We start from the raw sequence: 15,700 nt of genomic DNA, 5'->3' as shown, positions 1-15,700 counted from the left end.
TGTTACTCAGAGCCCCCGTCCCAAAGCAAACACTCTTAAAATTCCAATACTGGACTTTACAGGAAATTACAAACAGCCAGGAATACACACTGCACAGTCCAATGAACAAAAAATAAAAGTATGGACACTCTTGTTACCAACTCCATATGTGTTTATCTCTCAAATGTCTTTAGATGTATCTTATTCAAAAACAATTACAGTGTTTCAAATGGAATTATTTCTGTTTCCTAACTACTAGCGCCACCCTCTGGTCCAGGTAAGAACAACCATTGGATATGAGAACTACAGGACTAAAACTAATAAAAGCAGGAAACACCTGTAGTACCTGATGTATGTAACAAGGCTATGTATGGCCATAGCTCTAGGTTCACTCTACCACAGTACATGTGTTTATTTAGACTGTATTTTGTGGGTTGGTTGTAGCTATCAGGACAGTCAAATCAAGCCCTCTTATGACAACACTCCAAATGAGGATAATAAAATGTGGCACATTGGCTGCGTACTGAGCACTGTTCTGTATGTACTATAAATATGAAACAAACGTACAACAATATCTACATTCTGAAAATAAATGTGAAAAAGCTAATCTCAATCAAATCCAGAAGAACTTAAAGATACAGCTGAATATAAAGTAATGATAGGTTTATTAAAATGTAACATGGTAGAGCAAGTTATCAATAAGCAATACCAAACCTGCAGTACATTAAGATTTACATACATATTTTTAAAAGCACATCGAAGTGCATAACAAACTCATTTTAAAGCATATTTTTTCCACTTTCAACATATCACATAATATAAATTAACATAACATTGTGTGAAATCTAGACTCAAAATCATTATTATTTTGGACAACCTTGCCTCTTGTATTAAGATTTATTACATTTTATTTTATTTATGGATCCAAGAGATTGTGTGTAGATACGGTTTTTAACCACTGTTCTAAGATCAATACCATTTGTGGGTGTTAGTAAGATGATCAATGATTATGTTTCTGAATGTATGAGTTTATTTGATTATATCTCTGCAATGATGCATACACTACATGGTGTGTGTGAAATAATCTAAATACATGCAAAAGTAAAGTGTGTGTGTGCGTGTGCGTGCGTGCGTGCGTGCGTGCGCAGACACACAGTCAGGGTGCTCCTGGTCTCTCCAACCCAGACAGGTCACTGTTTTGACTGATTACCTGAGTCTTCATACACCATCAGTTTATTCTACTGATTGACATCCAGGAGCACTCTGAAGTATACAACTACCTCCCTTGACATTAACCCAACTGACTAGGAACAAAGAGGAGGGTTCATCATTGAACAGTGCCCTGAGGGACACCATCTACATCTTTCTCCACTGTCAGTTGAGTTTTGGAGTCAGGGAGGCACTATGACGATCAGGTGACACAGATCTCTCGTGCCCACACAGGAGGCTTGCTGTCATATGGGACACCATTTTGGTTTCCATCTGTCCTCCCCTCGTCCTTCCTTCCCTCTTTGTCTTTCTCCATCCCTTTCTGGTCCCTCTCTCCAAATGCTTTAGGCCCACCAGGAAGTTCTGACTCAGGTTGGGCAGAGTAGGGGTTCTCTAGAACTTTTAAAACTCTGCGGACCTGAGAGATTGAACAATAGATTATTTAACATAATGAGCAACGATATATATATACAGGGTTGGGTACTAACGGATTACATGTAACAGGGATTAGGTAATCAGATTACAAAAATGAAGTAACTAATTAACCCAGTTTACTTTTTTAAAAAAGATTACAGTTAGTCTTAAAAACAGCTGATTACATTTTTGATTACTTCAACTAATAAGATGTTGGCTGCAAGTGTTTTACTCAAGCACACTGAAATAGCAGGTTTTTACATTTTAAGCAGACGCTCTTATCCAGAGCGATTTACAGGCACACAACAGGGTCAAGTGTCTTGCTCAAGGGCACATCATATTGTTCACCCAGTCGGCTTGTGGATTCGAAACAGCGACCTTTCGGTTACTGGCCCAACTCTCTTAACTGCTAGGCTACCTGCTGTTACACAGGCCGGAAGTCACCTTTCAGTGGGAATGGAAGCTTTTCCCTTCCGTTCTAATCTTTTTTAAATCTCCAAAACTGCCAAGTTCTCTCCTTGGTTGCTTTCCATAGAAACCTTTTTTTAAACTAGAAACGTCAGACCCCCACTTAATGAAAACTGAATAATCTCAAATTTCATCAGGATCTTTGGGTCAAAAGGATATTTTTGATTAGTCAACACAGCTCCATCCTGTTCATTTCCCAAGTACTGACACACATGACAAATCAGCTGCTTGCTCAGCTAAACTTCTAGTTTCAGTGGAAATGAGTACACTAAAAAAGTATTTTCAGACAGATCTACGTGTTTTGCAAACTTAGAATAGTCTACAGTCAAAGTATTTGCACAATTGATCATCCAACTCATTAAATAATCTGATTACTATTGGATCCGTTACATCTGTCTATTGACATCTTTATCATACGAGACTGTTATGGGTCAGACATGGGTGGGTCAGACATTCATGGTTGGGTCAGACATTCATGGTTGGGTCAGACATTCAAATGAACATTTCCTATTTTACTGGCCACAATCTGCTTGGTGGCTGGGTGTAGTAGGCCTATTGCACAATCAAAGATGAGTGTTGGGAATGCTTTCCCTGGAACTTGACAGTGAAGCTGACCTTTTAGCAGTGATGCAGCAGGCAGCTGAGTCAGCACTTGCCTAAAGATATCTGCAGCATAAACTGAGGAGGCAGATGCTGGCTAACCAAAGAAGTAATCCAAAAGTAATCATATTACGTTACTCATTTCGAGTAATTGTCACGCCCTGACATTGAGATCTCTAGTTGGGTTGGTCAGGGTGTGAAATCTAATTTATATAGTTCTATGTTGGCCGGGTGTGGTTCCCAATCAGAGGCAGCTGTCGGTCGTTGTCTCTGATTGGGGTTCATACTTAGGCAGCCATGTTGCCTACCTTAGTTGTGGGATCTTGTTTCTGTTTGGCTTGTTTGATGTTTAGCCTCTTGAACTTCACGTTCTGTTGGATTTTGCTATTTTGTCGGTGTTTATTAAAATAAACGACTATGTGCGCATACCACGCTGCACCTTGGTCCGATCCTTTACACAACGAACGTGACAGAAGATCCCACCACCCACGGACCAAGCAGCGTGAACAGGAGGAGCAGACATCATGGACATGGGAGGAGATATTAGACGAAAAAGGATCATGGACGTGGGAAGAGATCCAGGCAGGTATGGATCGCCTTCCTTGGGAGCAGACGGAGGCAGCGAGGGAGATAAAACGGCGACTCAAAAGGTCCCGATCACGAAGGAAGCCCGAGAGGCAGCCCCAATAAAATAAAATTGGGGGGGGGGGCACATGGGGTGGTTGGCGACGCAGCAGGAGGCCCTGAAAGGGCTGACTGTGAAGGAGGAGAGAGCCACTCTGAAGAAGGAGGCCCTCCAAGCAGCTAAAGACCTGCAGCTCAGCACTCTGAGAGAGGAGGCCACCACCTTACAGGAGCTGTTAGTTAAGAGGGAGCAGGAGCTCTCCCTTCAGAAGGAGGCGCTGCAGGAGGCCCACAGGGAGAAGGAGTCAATGGATGCATGGAGAGAGGAGCTGGCCAGGCAACAGGAGGAGCTGAGAGAGGAGTTAACCCTGCAGCAGCAGAGAGCTCGGTCCTTAGAGCAGAGACTGGCGGAGCCAGGTTTAGCAGAGCCAACTCCCCGCACTCGCTTTGAGGAGCATGTGACCGTGCAGGCACCAGGCTATGCGCCGGCTTTACGCACTGTGCCGCCAGTGCGCCTTCACAGACCGGTACGGCCCGTGCCTGCTCCTCGCATCAAACCAGTAGTGCGTGTCTCCAGCCCAGTGCGCCCCATGCCTGCTCCTCGCACCAAACCAGTGGTGCGTGTCTCCAATCCGTTACGGCCCGTGCCTGCTCCTCGCACCAGACCAGTGGTGCGTGTATCCAGTCCGGTACGGCCCGTTCCTGCTCCTTGCACCAAACCAGTGATGCGTGTCTCCAGCCCGGTGCGCCCCGTACCTGCTCCTCGCACCAAACCAGTGGTGCGTGTCTCCAGTCCGGTACGGCCCGTGCCTGCTCCTCGCACCAGATCTGTGGTGCGTGTCCCCAGCCCGGTACGGCCCGTGCCGGCTCCTCGCACCAGACCAGTGGTGCGTGTCCCCAGCCTGGTACGGCCCGTGCCTGCTCCTCGCACCAGACCAGTGGTGCGTCTCTAGTCCGGTACGGCCCGTGCCTGCTCCTCGCACCAGACCAGTGGTGCGTGTCTCCAGCCCGCTACGGCCCGTTCCTGCTCATCGCACCAAACCAGTGGTGCGTGTCTCCAGTCCGGTGCCAGAGTAGTCCGCTCCACCGGTGCCTAGTCCAGCTCCGGTTATCTGCTCCCTACCAGAGCCGGGGCAGTCCGCTTCACCGGTGCCTAGTCCGGGTTCGGTCGTCTACTCTTCCCCCATGCCGGAGCCATCCGCTCCACCGGGGTCCGAGCCGGAGCCAGACGTCAACCCCTCTCCAGGGTCGGGGTCTCCCACACCAGGGTCCAGACAGGACTTGGTGCATCGCGGGAGGACTGCTGGGCCGTGACCAGAAGTCAGCCCTCTCCAGGGTTGAGGGCTCCCACACCAGGGTCCAGACAGGGCTTGGTGCATTGTGGGAGGACTGAGAGGGGGAGCATCGCACCGGGGTCCAGACTGGACCGGGCGTGCAAAGGGGAGGCAGGATGGGAGAAGAGTTTACTGCCTACTTCACAGCCGGAGCCGGAGCCTCCACCGAGGCTAGATGCCCACCCGGACCCTCCCGTAATGAGTCAGGTTTTTGCGGCCGGAGTCCTCACCTTTGGGGGGGGGGGTGGTACTGTCACGCCCTGACATTGAGATCTCTAGTTGGATTGGTCAGGGTGTGAAATCTAATTTATATATTTCTATGTTGGCCGGGTGTGGTTCCCAATCAGAGGCAGCTGTCGGTCGTTGTCTCTGATTGGGGTTCATACTTAGGCAGCCATGTTGCCTACCTTAGTTGTGGGATCTTGTTTCTGTTTGGCTTGTTTGATGTTTAGCCTCTTGAACGTCACGTTCTGTTGGATTTTGCTATTTTGTCTGTGTTTATTAAAATAAACGACTATGTACGCATACCACGCTGCACCTTGGTCCGATCCTTTACACAACGAACGTGACAGTAATCCAATGGATTACGTTACTAAGGATTTATTGTTAAGTAATCCGCCCAACCATGGATATACAGTACAGTGAGCTCCAAAAGTATTGGTACAGTGACACTTTTGTTGTTGTTTTGGCTCTGTACTCCAGCACTTTGGATTTGAAATGATACATTTGCTATGAGATTAAAGTGCAGACTGTCAGCTTTAATTTGAGGGTATTTTGATCCATATTGGGTGAACCGTTTAGAAATTGCAGCACTTTTTGTACATAGTCCCCCCATTTTAGGGGACCAAAAGTATTGGAACAAATTCACTTATATGTGTATTAAAGTAGTCAAAAGTTTAGTATTTGGTCCCATATTCCTAGCACGGAATATTCCTAGCAAGTGGTCTAAGGCACTGCATCGCAGTGCTAACTGTGCCACTAGAGATCCTGGTTCGAATCAAGGCTCTGTCGCAGCCGGCCGCGACCGGGAGACTCATGGGCGGCGCACAATTGGCCCAGCGTCGTCCAGGGTAGGGGAGGGAATGGCCGGCAGGGATGTAGCTCAGTTGATAGAGCATGGTGTTTGCAACGCCAGGGTTGTGGGTTCGATTCCCACGGGGGGCCAGTATAAAAATATATGTATTCACTAACTGTAAGTCGCTCTGGATAAGAGCGTCTGCTAAATGACTAAAATGTAAATGTAAAAATGTGTCACTGTCCCAATACTTTTGGAGCTCACTGTATATCACTACAAACAGAAAGTGCAAAAAAAAATGTATTTCACCATGCATTGATAGCTACAGTGTTTAAAGTAGATACAACATGTCAATTCTATACCTCTGAGAAGTCTCCATTTTCGGCAGCCTGTATTGCATTCTGGGCAATGTAGTTGCGGAGCACCACACGTGGGTTGGTGCTGTCCATCACACGGATCCTCTCTTCCTCTATGGTACACACCTCCCTCGCTCCATTACACTCCTTCACCAACCGCTTCCTGGGTCATCGAACACACAGGGGGGATGATGTAAACCATGATTACAGTGTGAAACAGAGGAGGCTGGTGAGGGGAGGACGGCTCATAATAATGAATGGAATGAGTGAATGGAATGGAATGGTATCAAACACATAGAAACCAGGTGTTTGATGTGTTTGAGACCATTCCATTGATTCTGTTCCAGCCATTACTATGAGCCCGTCCTCCCAATTTAAAGTGCCACCAGCCACCACTGGTGTGAAACTATACCAAGAAAGTATGGATCAATTCATATATGCTTTAGTATGCAGGAAGCATGCTATTTCTTTCATCAATAACCAAGTAAGTGGTTTTGATTGAGTAGGATCCTCGATCCGGCATCTCCTAACTAACTAACCTGTACTGGCTGACCCAGCGTAGCCAATCCTCTCTCTGCTTTGCCCTCAGCTCATCCTGATTGGTGCTCAGCAGCTCCTTCAGCCTGCCCATCTTCTCCAGCTGATGGGCCACTTCTGGTCGGTCTGTCACCAGGCAAAACATGGCTGGGTTGGTCTGGCCCATAGAGAGGACCATAGCCAGCTCACTGTGTGCAGAGACCGAGTCAAGAGAGAGGTAAAATATTGAGGGGCTGGATTAAAAACATTAGCTAGGAGGATGGGCAATATAGTGCTAGTTCGCTAATTACTTGCCGATAACTATACGAATATGAATACATACACTGAGGTGCTACATCTGACATACTTACATTAGCATGTATAGCTAATATTGCTAGCTACCTACTTAACCAGACAGATACCTAAAACAAGTCCTTCTGCACTAAAACAGCCTAAACTTACAGATTATCCTTGTATGATTTTTCTCCAAATCGCTGATTGCACATCAAGGGAACACAATGAAGGATGATATTAGGAACACAACAGTTTTGATATCTTGCAAAAACTTGTGATTAGGAACATTTCTGAGAACATTTGTTAGGTTAACCTATAGCCCAGTCATTTGGGGTTTGTGTGTGAATGAAAATGAGGGGATCCCAGTGGATTGGTTGATGGAAGAATTGTTGAAGTCAATTCCTTCCAACTTCAATGCATGTTGTAGAGCATTACATGTATGCATCTTGTATTTCCAATCCTGTGAACTGAGATGAATCGAAACAGAGTTGACATCAAATCTATTCTGATGACCGTCTGTAATTGGTCATTGGGAAATATTTAAGTTTCATGTGATGGAGGACTAGCCCCAAGGTAGGCCACACCACTGTACCCCCCCCTCACCGGGGCTCCATGGTGGGCTTGTTGGCCACCTTAAGGTCCTCCAGGGAGACACACTGCTCCAGGATGTGGTCCACCACCGGGCCCCCCGTCGCCCCCTTCCCCTCCCCCGCCACAGGGCAGGACACGCCACTCAGCAGGCGGAAGGTGTTGGTGAAGTCTGCTCCTGTGAGAGAGAGAGAGAGAGAGAGAGAGAGAGAGAGAGAGAGAGAGAGAGAGAGAGAGAGAGAGAGAGAGAGAGAGAGAGAGAGAGAGAGAAAGAGTGTGAGTGGGGACTTTATATGTCCGGTTGCTGGTTGAAATAACTTACTGTTGTGCAGAGTTAGTCCCCTCTGTATGTACAGGTACAGTATGCCTGTTTTCTGCACAGTTTGTCCCATCCCTCTCCCCATACCTGTGTTGTGCATGAGCCGCAGCAGCTCAGAGACAAGCTCCTGGTCCTCCGGTTCCTTACACCTCAGTAGGCCCAGCTTCCTCCTCATGTTGGCCAGGTAGAGGGTGTCGTAGAGAGGCATGAACTCATCAAGGATGGCCCCTGCCTGGGTGGCATGGAGCTCAGAACCCAGGGTCTCAGCCAGACGAGCGAGGTTCCAACGGCACACGGACGGCTGGGCTTGGTATGAGTAGCGCCCCCTCCGGTCCGACGCGTTGCACACAAACTCTGGGTCGAATCTGGAAGATGGGAAGAGATATGGAGTGTTTACCAATAAGCCCTTATGATTAATCAATGATGTACCATACATGACTGCACAAATTGCATTTTGTTAGCAAAAATGTATAATAAGGAATTTTAGCTGTTTTCTTTCTGGCCCCTGCCAGTACCTAATAATACTGTATATTCAGCTTGCCTATACATTATTTTGTGAATTACATACTCATGATACAAGTATCCATTTCCTGAATGAATATGTTTTGATGTCATTAGGACATCTTGAAGTTCCTGTTGAAAGGGGAAGTGAGGCAGAAGTACCTGTCCATGAAGCCAAAGGGGCCGTAGTCCACAGTAAGTCCCAATATGCTCATGTTGTCTGTGTTGAGGACACCATGACAGAAGCCAACACATTGCCACTGGGCCACCAGATGAGCCGTCCGCACTGTCACCTGAAAACACAAGGGGGCGCCACAGAGCCAGTTTACAAATTAATGTAATTTTGTCAGTTTGCACTTTAGGGTGAAATGTATTCACCCTGTATAGTTTATGTACAGTGCTAGAGAATAATTTAAGAATATGAGCAACTTCCATCTGGTACCGTTGTTCATATTGATAATAAGTAACATTCTCTCATATTTATTATATGAGTAGCAATACAAAGGGTAGTATAGTCATCGTATAGTGATACAGGAACCTCACGTTGAAACTGAAGTTTCAGTGTAGTCCACACCTCTTTGAAAAATGCTGTGTTCCTCTCTTTGCGGTTGCTGTAGTTTCGTTGGATGTCAGGGTAAAAGGTGTCGATGACGTAGTCCACTAGCTGAGCCCGAATGTCGTGGCGCCCTGGACTGGGACCCTGTCGGCCTGAAAACTCATCCCGAGACTGAAAGATCTCAAAGGATCCGAATCTGCACAAGCAAGTCATCATTCAGTAACAAAAGCAGAGTTCATGGCTAGCCAGCTAGTCAGCTAGTCAGCTAGCCAGCTAGTCAGCTACATCCCGATACTCTTAAATGATTTATTTTCCTTGTTTTCTCTCACCTATGACCCTGATACACCACCTACAGTAAGAAGGCTATCACAGTAATATAATATAGCCAAATCATCTTCAATGGCTTCCTCTCTCTACCACTGAGCACTTGACAAGGGAGAGAAATATTGTATAAATCCATCCGTTCCATTCACCTTCCTACTGTGGTCATCATGAAGGAAAGGAGACAAGGAAAGTAGGCCATTGGTACATATTGTAACAAGGCCCCTGTATCTCGCTACATTGAGAGGAAGAGGGGAACCACCAATAACCATTCACCTGATGAAGGAGGGGGCGATGCGCAGGACCACCGAACACCTCTCCGGGCGGCGCTGGCCATTGTTGAGGGGGTCTCTGTTGACATAGAGGTCTGATGTCACCAGAGAGGCGGCACGGGTGGTGGGGATGCCCAGGGCGGCCATGGCCTCGCTGCACAGGAACTCCCGGATGCTGGAACGAAGGACCTTCCGTCCGTCTGACTCTCTGAGTGGGATGAGAGAAGAGGAGAGAGGAGGAGAAGATGGGAGGAGAGAGGAAGAGACGGGAGGAGAGAGGAGGAGAGAGGAGGAGACGGGAGGACAGAGGAGGAGAGAGGAGACGGGAGGAGAGAGGAGGAGACGGGAGGAGAGAGGAGGAGACGGGAGGAGACGGGAGGAGAGAGGAGACAGGAGGAGAGAGGAGGAGACGGGAGAGAGAGGAGGAGACGGGAGGAGAGAGGAGGAGACGGGAGGAGAGAGGAGGAGACGGGAGGAGAGAGGAGACGGGAGGAGAGAGGAGGAGACGGGAGGAGACGGGAGAGAGAGGAGGAGACGGGAGGAGAGAGAAGACGGGAGGAGAGAGGAGGAGACGGGAGGAGAGAGGAGGAGACAGGAGGAGAGAGAAGACGGGAGGAGAGAGGAGGAGACGGGAGGAGAGAGGAGGAGACAGGAGGAGAGAGGAGATGGGAGGAGAGAGGAGGAGACGGGAGGAGAGAGGAGGAGACGGGAGGAGAGAGGAGGAGACGGGAGGAGAGAGGAGGAGACGGGAGGAGAGAGGAGGAGAGAGGAGGAGACAGGAGGAGAGAGGAGGAGACGGGAGGGGAGAGGAGGACAGAGGAGGAGTACAACCATAACATGGATTAGGAATAATAATAAAGAAAGGATTAGAAATGGTCCTCTTGCCAGGTAATAGTACTACCAGCTGTACTGGACAACATCTGTTTGATATGACTTCTTTTTACAGTGTAGTTAGACCTACATGTAACGATGTAAAGACATGATGATTCTACGTGACTACATGCACATGATAGCTGTGCAACGAAGGTAAAGTGTGACCAAAAGGTGTATTGGTCCCGGAATCAATGATGAGTGATAGCTATCTGAAATTCATAACATTATTGGTCTTTGGGTACAAATCCAAAGAATGGAAGTAGACCTACTCAAGCAGTAGTACCAGACACTAGGTGGGCCTGGCACAATTCAGATGCCTGTGCATTGTTTAGCACTGCAGAAGGAGTTGAAGTGTGCCAAGAAGTTGATCTCTTAAGCAGCTCTGCAGCTGTTGTGCAATTGCCTCACATGCACATGACTCTAATCTAGGCATGGAAGACTTGGCTGGGATGCCAGATCCATTGAGTCAGCAAATTACTATTGTGTACCTTTGCATGGAGGAACATTCTGGAACATACCCCTACATTCATGCATGTTTACAGACTTCCAAAACGATGTCCTACTTAGCCTACTGCTAAAATAAGATCATATATGCCTAGTGAATGACAAACAATGAGGGAAGAGTGCATACAACCAATATGAATCTCGTAAAATTAAGCATAGGGCCTGGGCTGTAAATGATACTACTGTCAAAGTTTGTGAAGTTGCCATTTCAGGCCTATTGTAGGCTAATTGTCGGTTGTGATAGGTTTATACAAAAAACGCGGACCTTCCTTGAAAACCTATTAGGCCTAGGCAGTAATACCATTCAAAACGTATTGCAAAAATTAAAGCTGTTACCTGGAGTAAGGTGTGACACCTGCACCCTTCACCTGTATTTCCCATCGGCCACATGGGTTGTCACGCTGCACGGAACCGATTTGGTCCGTAGGTGCTTCCACCTCGCCAAGGTAACACACTGCCCCATCCCCCAGCTGTCCAGAAAATAGTCCAAACTGATGACCACAGTAACAATGCGCAGCTGGCTCCGAGCCCGGTAAAGCTTTCGAACCGCTCAAATATTCAGGACCAAGTGGGTCGTCAAATATTTCCTCTGCGTCTAGCCCAAGCAGAGTGAGTGCTGGTCCGGATACTGCAACGAAAGTGGGGTTGACAAGAGGTTGTGGCTGGACGCGGGAGAAGCATGCTCCGCTGACCGTTCGTGACCCTGGTTCTTTGGAGGAGTCAATTGGAAGTTTTTTCAGCGCAACATTGTTGAAAGGTAGGCGCTCGAGAGATGAGGATTTAGAGCCCTCCGAGTCCATGCCGACAGTGACCACTATAATGGTCAACAGAGTTCGGGTCGGCCAGTTAGTCGTGCCCGGCACAAAACAAGTGCTCTATAATCCACTCATAGATTTAGCTTATGGCAACTCTCTCTCACACTGACTGGATCATGGTTCAAAACAGTGAGTGGAGCTTATTAGTGCACTATTCAAAACCAGCCTACATAGAAAGTCGTTAAAGTCTCAATTTGACTCTCTTGAAGGTTGTCATTATGGTAATCTGACATCCCTCTAGTCTATTTTGCCTTGGTTAAACCAGATTGCGATTATTAATTGCCCGATGGAGTAGGCTACAATGCTCAAATAAAGTATTATTCTACAGTGAGCTTTCAAAGTGTGTGTGCATGTGCACGTGTGTAAGTAAGGTATGCCTGGCTACGTGTGTGTAGCTAACTGTGTGTGTAGCTTTGTTGATGTCTGTGTAGCTATGTGTGTGTGAATGTGTGTGTGTAGCTATGTGTGTGTGGTTTGTAATGTAACCTTTTTAATTGCCAATAATATAGACCAGGGCACATTATTGCTTCCTTGTGCAGGAGAGTGTATTGCTCTTGTCTCATATGAGATGTCATACAGGTACCCATAATTCAACACTGTGACTGTGTCTGACCAGAGAGGCACAGGCGGAATCGACCATTCCCGATGCTGAGGATTTAACACTCAGGTCCACTTCCAGCACGGGTCCTGGTCATAAAATAAAGGCCAGCTAGCATCCAAGGCTTTTAAAATGCAGATGGAAGCGCTGTGCCAGCCAATCTGTGAAGCAGGAGATACATTTGGCAGTTTATATCTTTAAAGAGGATGCACTGGGGAAGGACTACCTGGATTAGTTTTTGGGCAAAATGGTGGGATATGACTATGGAATTGTAATCATATAGGTAGGCTTAGTTGGAAAAATACAGTATAGGCATTTGACACAATTTGCCACTATCATGCATATTCCCTGCATGCATATTAGCTTAAATGTATACAACAGCAAGTCATATATACCATCACAAAATACATAAAGAATATACACTACAGATGGTTTATAAAGAGTTGCAGAAACATCAACACACACAATCAATTTTCAAAGATTCACTCAGCAGATAATTATGTGTTTGGAGTGTAGTATATTAAAGCAAAGAACTCACCGTCGTCCTTTCCATTGAGTATTTGAGTGAAATGTACTTTCCGTTGAGTATATTTTTGTGTACAGGAGTTGTGTTTATCAAATTATGGCCACATCAACATGAGTAGTACAGTGGTGTCATGTGTTTGGATCTCTCATGTCAAGGACAACCAACAGACTGTGAAGTACATCCATTCTCTGTCATGAGGTATGACACAAATCTTTTGTTCATCAGTCACGAGGTAATGTCTGTGTGTCGATAAGCATTAGAATGTCTGCTAAATGGCATATTATATTATTATTATATTATGTTACACATTATAAACTGGGTGGTTCGAGCCCTGAATGCTGATTGGCTGACAGCCGTGGTATATCAGATCGTATACCACGATCGTTTACTGCTCTAATTACGTTGGTAACCAGTTTATAATAGCAATAAGGCACCTCAGGGGTTTGTGGTTTATGGCCAATATACCACGGCTATGGGCGGCTGTGTCCAGGCACTTCGCATTGCGTCGTGCATAAGAACAGCCCTTTGCCGTGGTATATTGGTCATATACCACACCCCCTCGGGCCTTATTGCTTAATTATAATACGTGGAACACAACACACACACAACACAATTACAAGAGGAAGAGAATCAAATGCACAGTGAGTATTGGAGGGTAGAGGATAAATGGTGATTGTGAGATCACATTAGGGAATGTATTGGTTGTACACAAGATAAATTAGGGGGCGGGTGTTGAAACAACCTATAATAGGAATAGATGTCTATTTCAAATGATTAGGGGAAACAATAAATTTTGAAGGCTGTTCCCCCGCCTACAAAATCCCTATTTAATTCCTGGTTGTATAGATGGTTACTTTTTGTATGATAGACTTCCATAGGTCTGAGTTACTTCATATTCAATATCAAATCGATGTCAATTGCCATTCTTATTGCAGTTTGATTAACAACAATGCACCTTGTGAGGAATTGCGATAGTTGTACAAAAGGAATCACTGCGGTAATGATGATTTTAAGGCTGTCAAGTACAGCTTCATGCTTATGTGACAGCCCAACCAATACACTATATCTGTGTCATGCCAATGCTTTGGGACCATTACAGAATCGGTGTGTAGATGAATTTGTGTATATGCTAAATATAACAAAGTGGTTATTGTCACAGTAACTTGCAAACCGAGACCAGAAAAGGATGACACATTGCCATCATAATACACCAAATGGAGGTAAATGATCACAATTACATTATAGACATCGATCTGGTCTTTTCAAAAGCTTAACCTGACAATTTATAACAGAATGTGGGGAGTGTATCATCATAAGATGAATATGTATCACAATATATAACTGCACAAACACTTAAAAAATGTATATACATGTATACATGGAACTAGACCTGTCTGCTGTAGCAATTTGGACATTAGACATCTTCCATAATGGTCAACTGACTGTCAAATATTGATATACAAGACACATTTCACCACACTGAAAATGGTATAGTCAGTACACTCTTAGAAAAAAGGTGCTACCTAGAACCTAAAAGCGTTCTTCGGCCGTCCCCATAGGAGAACACTTGGAATAACCCTTTTTGGTCCCAGGTAGAACCCTTTTTGGTTCCATGTAGAACCCCGTTCCACAGAGGGTTCTACATTGAACCCAAAAGAGTTCTATCTGGACCCGAAACAGATTTTCCTATGGGGACAGCCAAAGAACCCTTTTGGAACCCTTTTTTCTAAGAGTGTATGGTCAAGTCTAACAATCATACTGTTCAAATATAACAGTAAATATTACATTTCTCAGGGCCGGATTATTTACAAGAAACAACCAAATGAGTTATTATGACTTATAGCACAGAATAAAATAACACTTTGTTTCACTGCACATCTTGTTAAACAGTCGCTCCACACATATATTACATTATATGTTCAGTCTTCACATTTCTTAAAGGGGCATGTTCATAAACAGCAGGCAGTATATTTACAGTCATGTCAATTGTCGGTCTTCACAGATGTCCATGTATATACAATAAATACCTCAGGATTGTTGGTCGGAGAAAGAGATGGTGAGTGGATGTGAAAACGAGCAGGTATGTCACAGCTAACCTCGTTCTTGGGTTAAAGTAGTGACACTACACTGTCAGAGACAGAGTAAAAAGATATGTCCTCCATTTTCCTCTTCCACACACGATCCCAAATTTGAAGTTAGAGGCATTGTACAGTCCAAATGGTATTACTCTCCGATGGGTTGATCCCTAGTCAAGCTCCAGGGTTGCCTCACTCTCTTTATTAGTGTGCGACTGGTCAATGCGGTCTTGGTTGCAGGCGGTTAGCTAGTAGACAGGCCATGGCGATGCCGCCTAACTGGGTGAAGGCTAGCCCTAGCACGGTGGCAGCAATGTGGAAGACGTTGTCGTTGACAAAACTGAAGACCTTCCGGAAACATCCGTGGGGATGGATCCCAGCAGCCGCGACCCCTTCGTTGTCCACTGCTGGTAAGTGTCGGTTCCTGCAGCCCTTGCGTCGCACGCAGCAGCTGTCGGGTAGCGACACAGAGGAGCCATTGCCCATGGGCGAGAAGGCTGCGTCCTGATTGGCCCAGTCGGAGGTCAGCCAATCGGCCCAGCCCTCGGCCCCGCAGCACTCTAGCACCCTCTGCAGGCTATCCAGAGCGTTGGAGCTGCCCTCGTCTTCGCCATAGCCTGCCACTGCCCGCTGCAGTCCGCTACGGAACCCTCCGGCGATGTCCTCGCGGTAAAACAGACCCGAGAGGCCGGCGGCTAGCCCTGCCATCAGTGCCGCCAACTGGATGATGCCATATGCCCGCAGCACGAAGGGTAGGTTGGCGGCCACTCCCAGACAGCCCAGGAAGCCCCAGGCCGTGACGGTGGCCCCCGTGGCCAGAAGGATGAGCGGGGCGTTGGGGTAGCGGTTGGCCGACAGCAGCATGTAGTCGGCCAGCGATACCTGGGCCCACACGCCCAGGGTGAAGACGGCCAGACCGGCCGCCCAAAAGAGGCAGCTGAAG

The 15,700-nt window shown here is 46.6% G+C and overlaps 2 protein-coding genes across 2 annotated transcripts in view; both read right to left on the bottom strand.

The window, feature by feature from the left end:
• Window positions 1-1,390: 1,390 nt before the first annotated feature.
• Window positions 1,391-11,543, bottom strand: LOC311140097 (protein adenylyltransferase SelO-1, mitochondrial-like; the record flags this gene model as incomplete). The annotated part of the gene is made up of 9 exons (XM_084175034.1): window positions 1,391-1,606; window positions 6,006-6,162; window positions 6,539-6,724; window positions 7,413-7,575; window positions 7,804-8,081; window positions 8,380-8,510; window positions 8,792-8,969; window positions 9,371-9,574; window positions 11,080-11,543. 9 exons carry the CDS (start codon window positions 11,541-11,543, stop codon window positions 1,391-1,393), a joined length of 1,977 nt encoding a protein of 658 aa, XP_084031160.1.
• Window positions 11,544-14,976: 3,433 nt separating this feature from the next.
• Window positions 14,977-15,700, bottom strand: part of LOC311140096 (tetraspanin-7-like) — a gene marked incomplete at both ends in the record, with an annotated part of 4,102 nt that continues 3,378 nt past the window's right edge. Inside the window, one exon of the mRNA XM_084175033.1 lies at window positions 14,977-15,694. Within this exon, the coding sequence (XP_084031159.1) occupies window positions 14,977-15,694 (718 nt within the window). The remainder of the gene's footprint in view (window positions 15,695-15,700) is intronic.

This window comes from Coregonus lavaretus (genome assembly GCF_964263955.1).
Source record: "Coregonus lavaretus genome assembly, chromosome: 13".
NCBI lineage: Eukaryota > Metazoa > Chordata > Actinopteri > Salmoniformes > Salmonidae > Coregonus > Coregonus lavaretus.
This window is presented reverse-complemented; position numbering and strand designations above follow the sequence as displayed.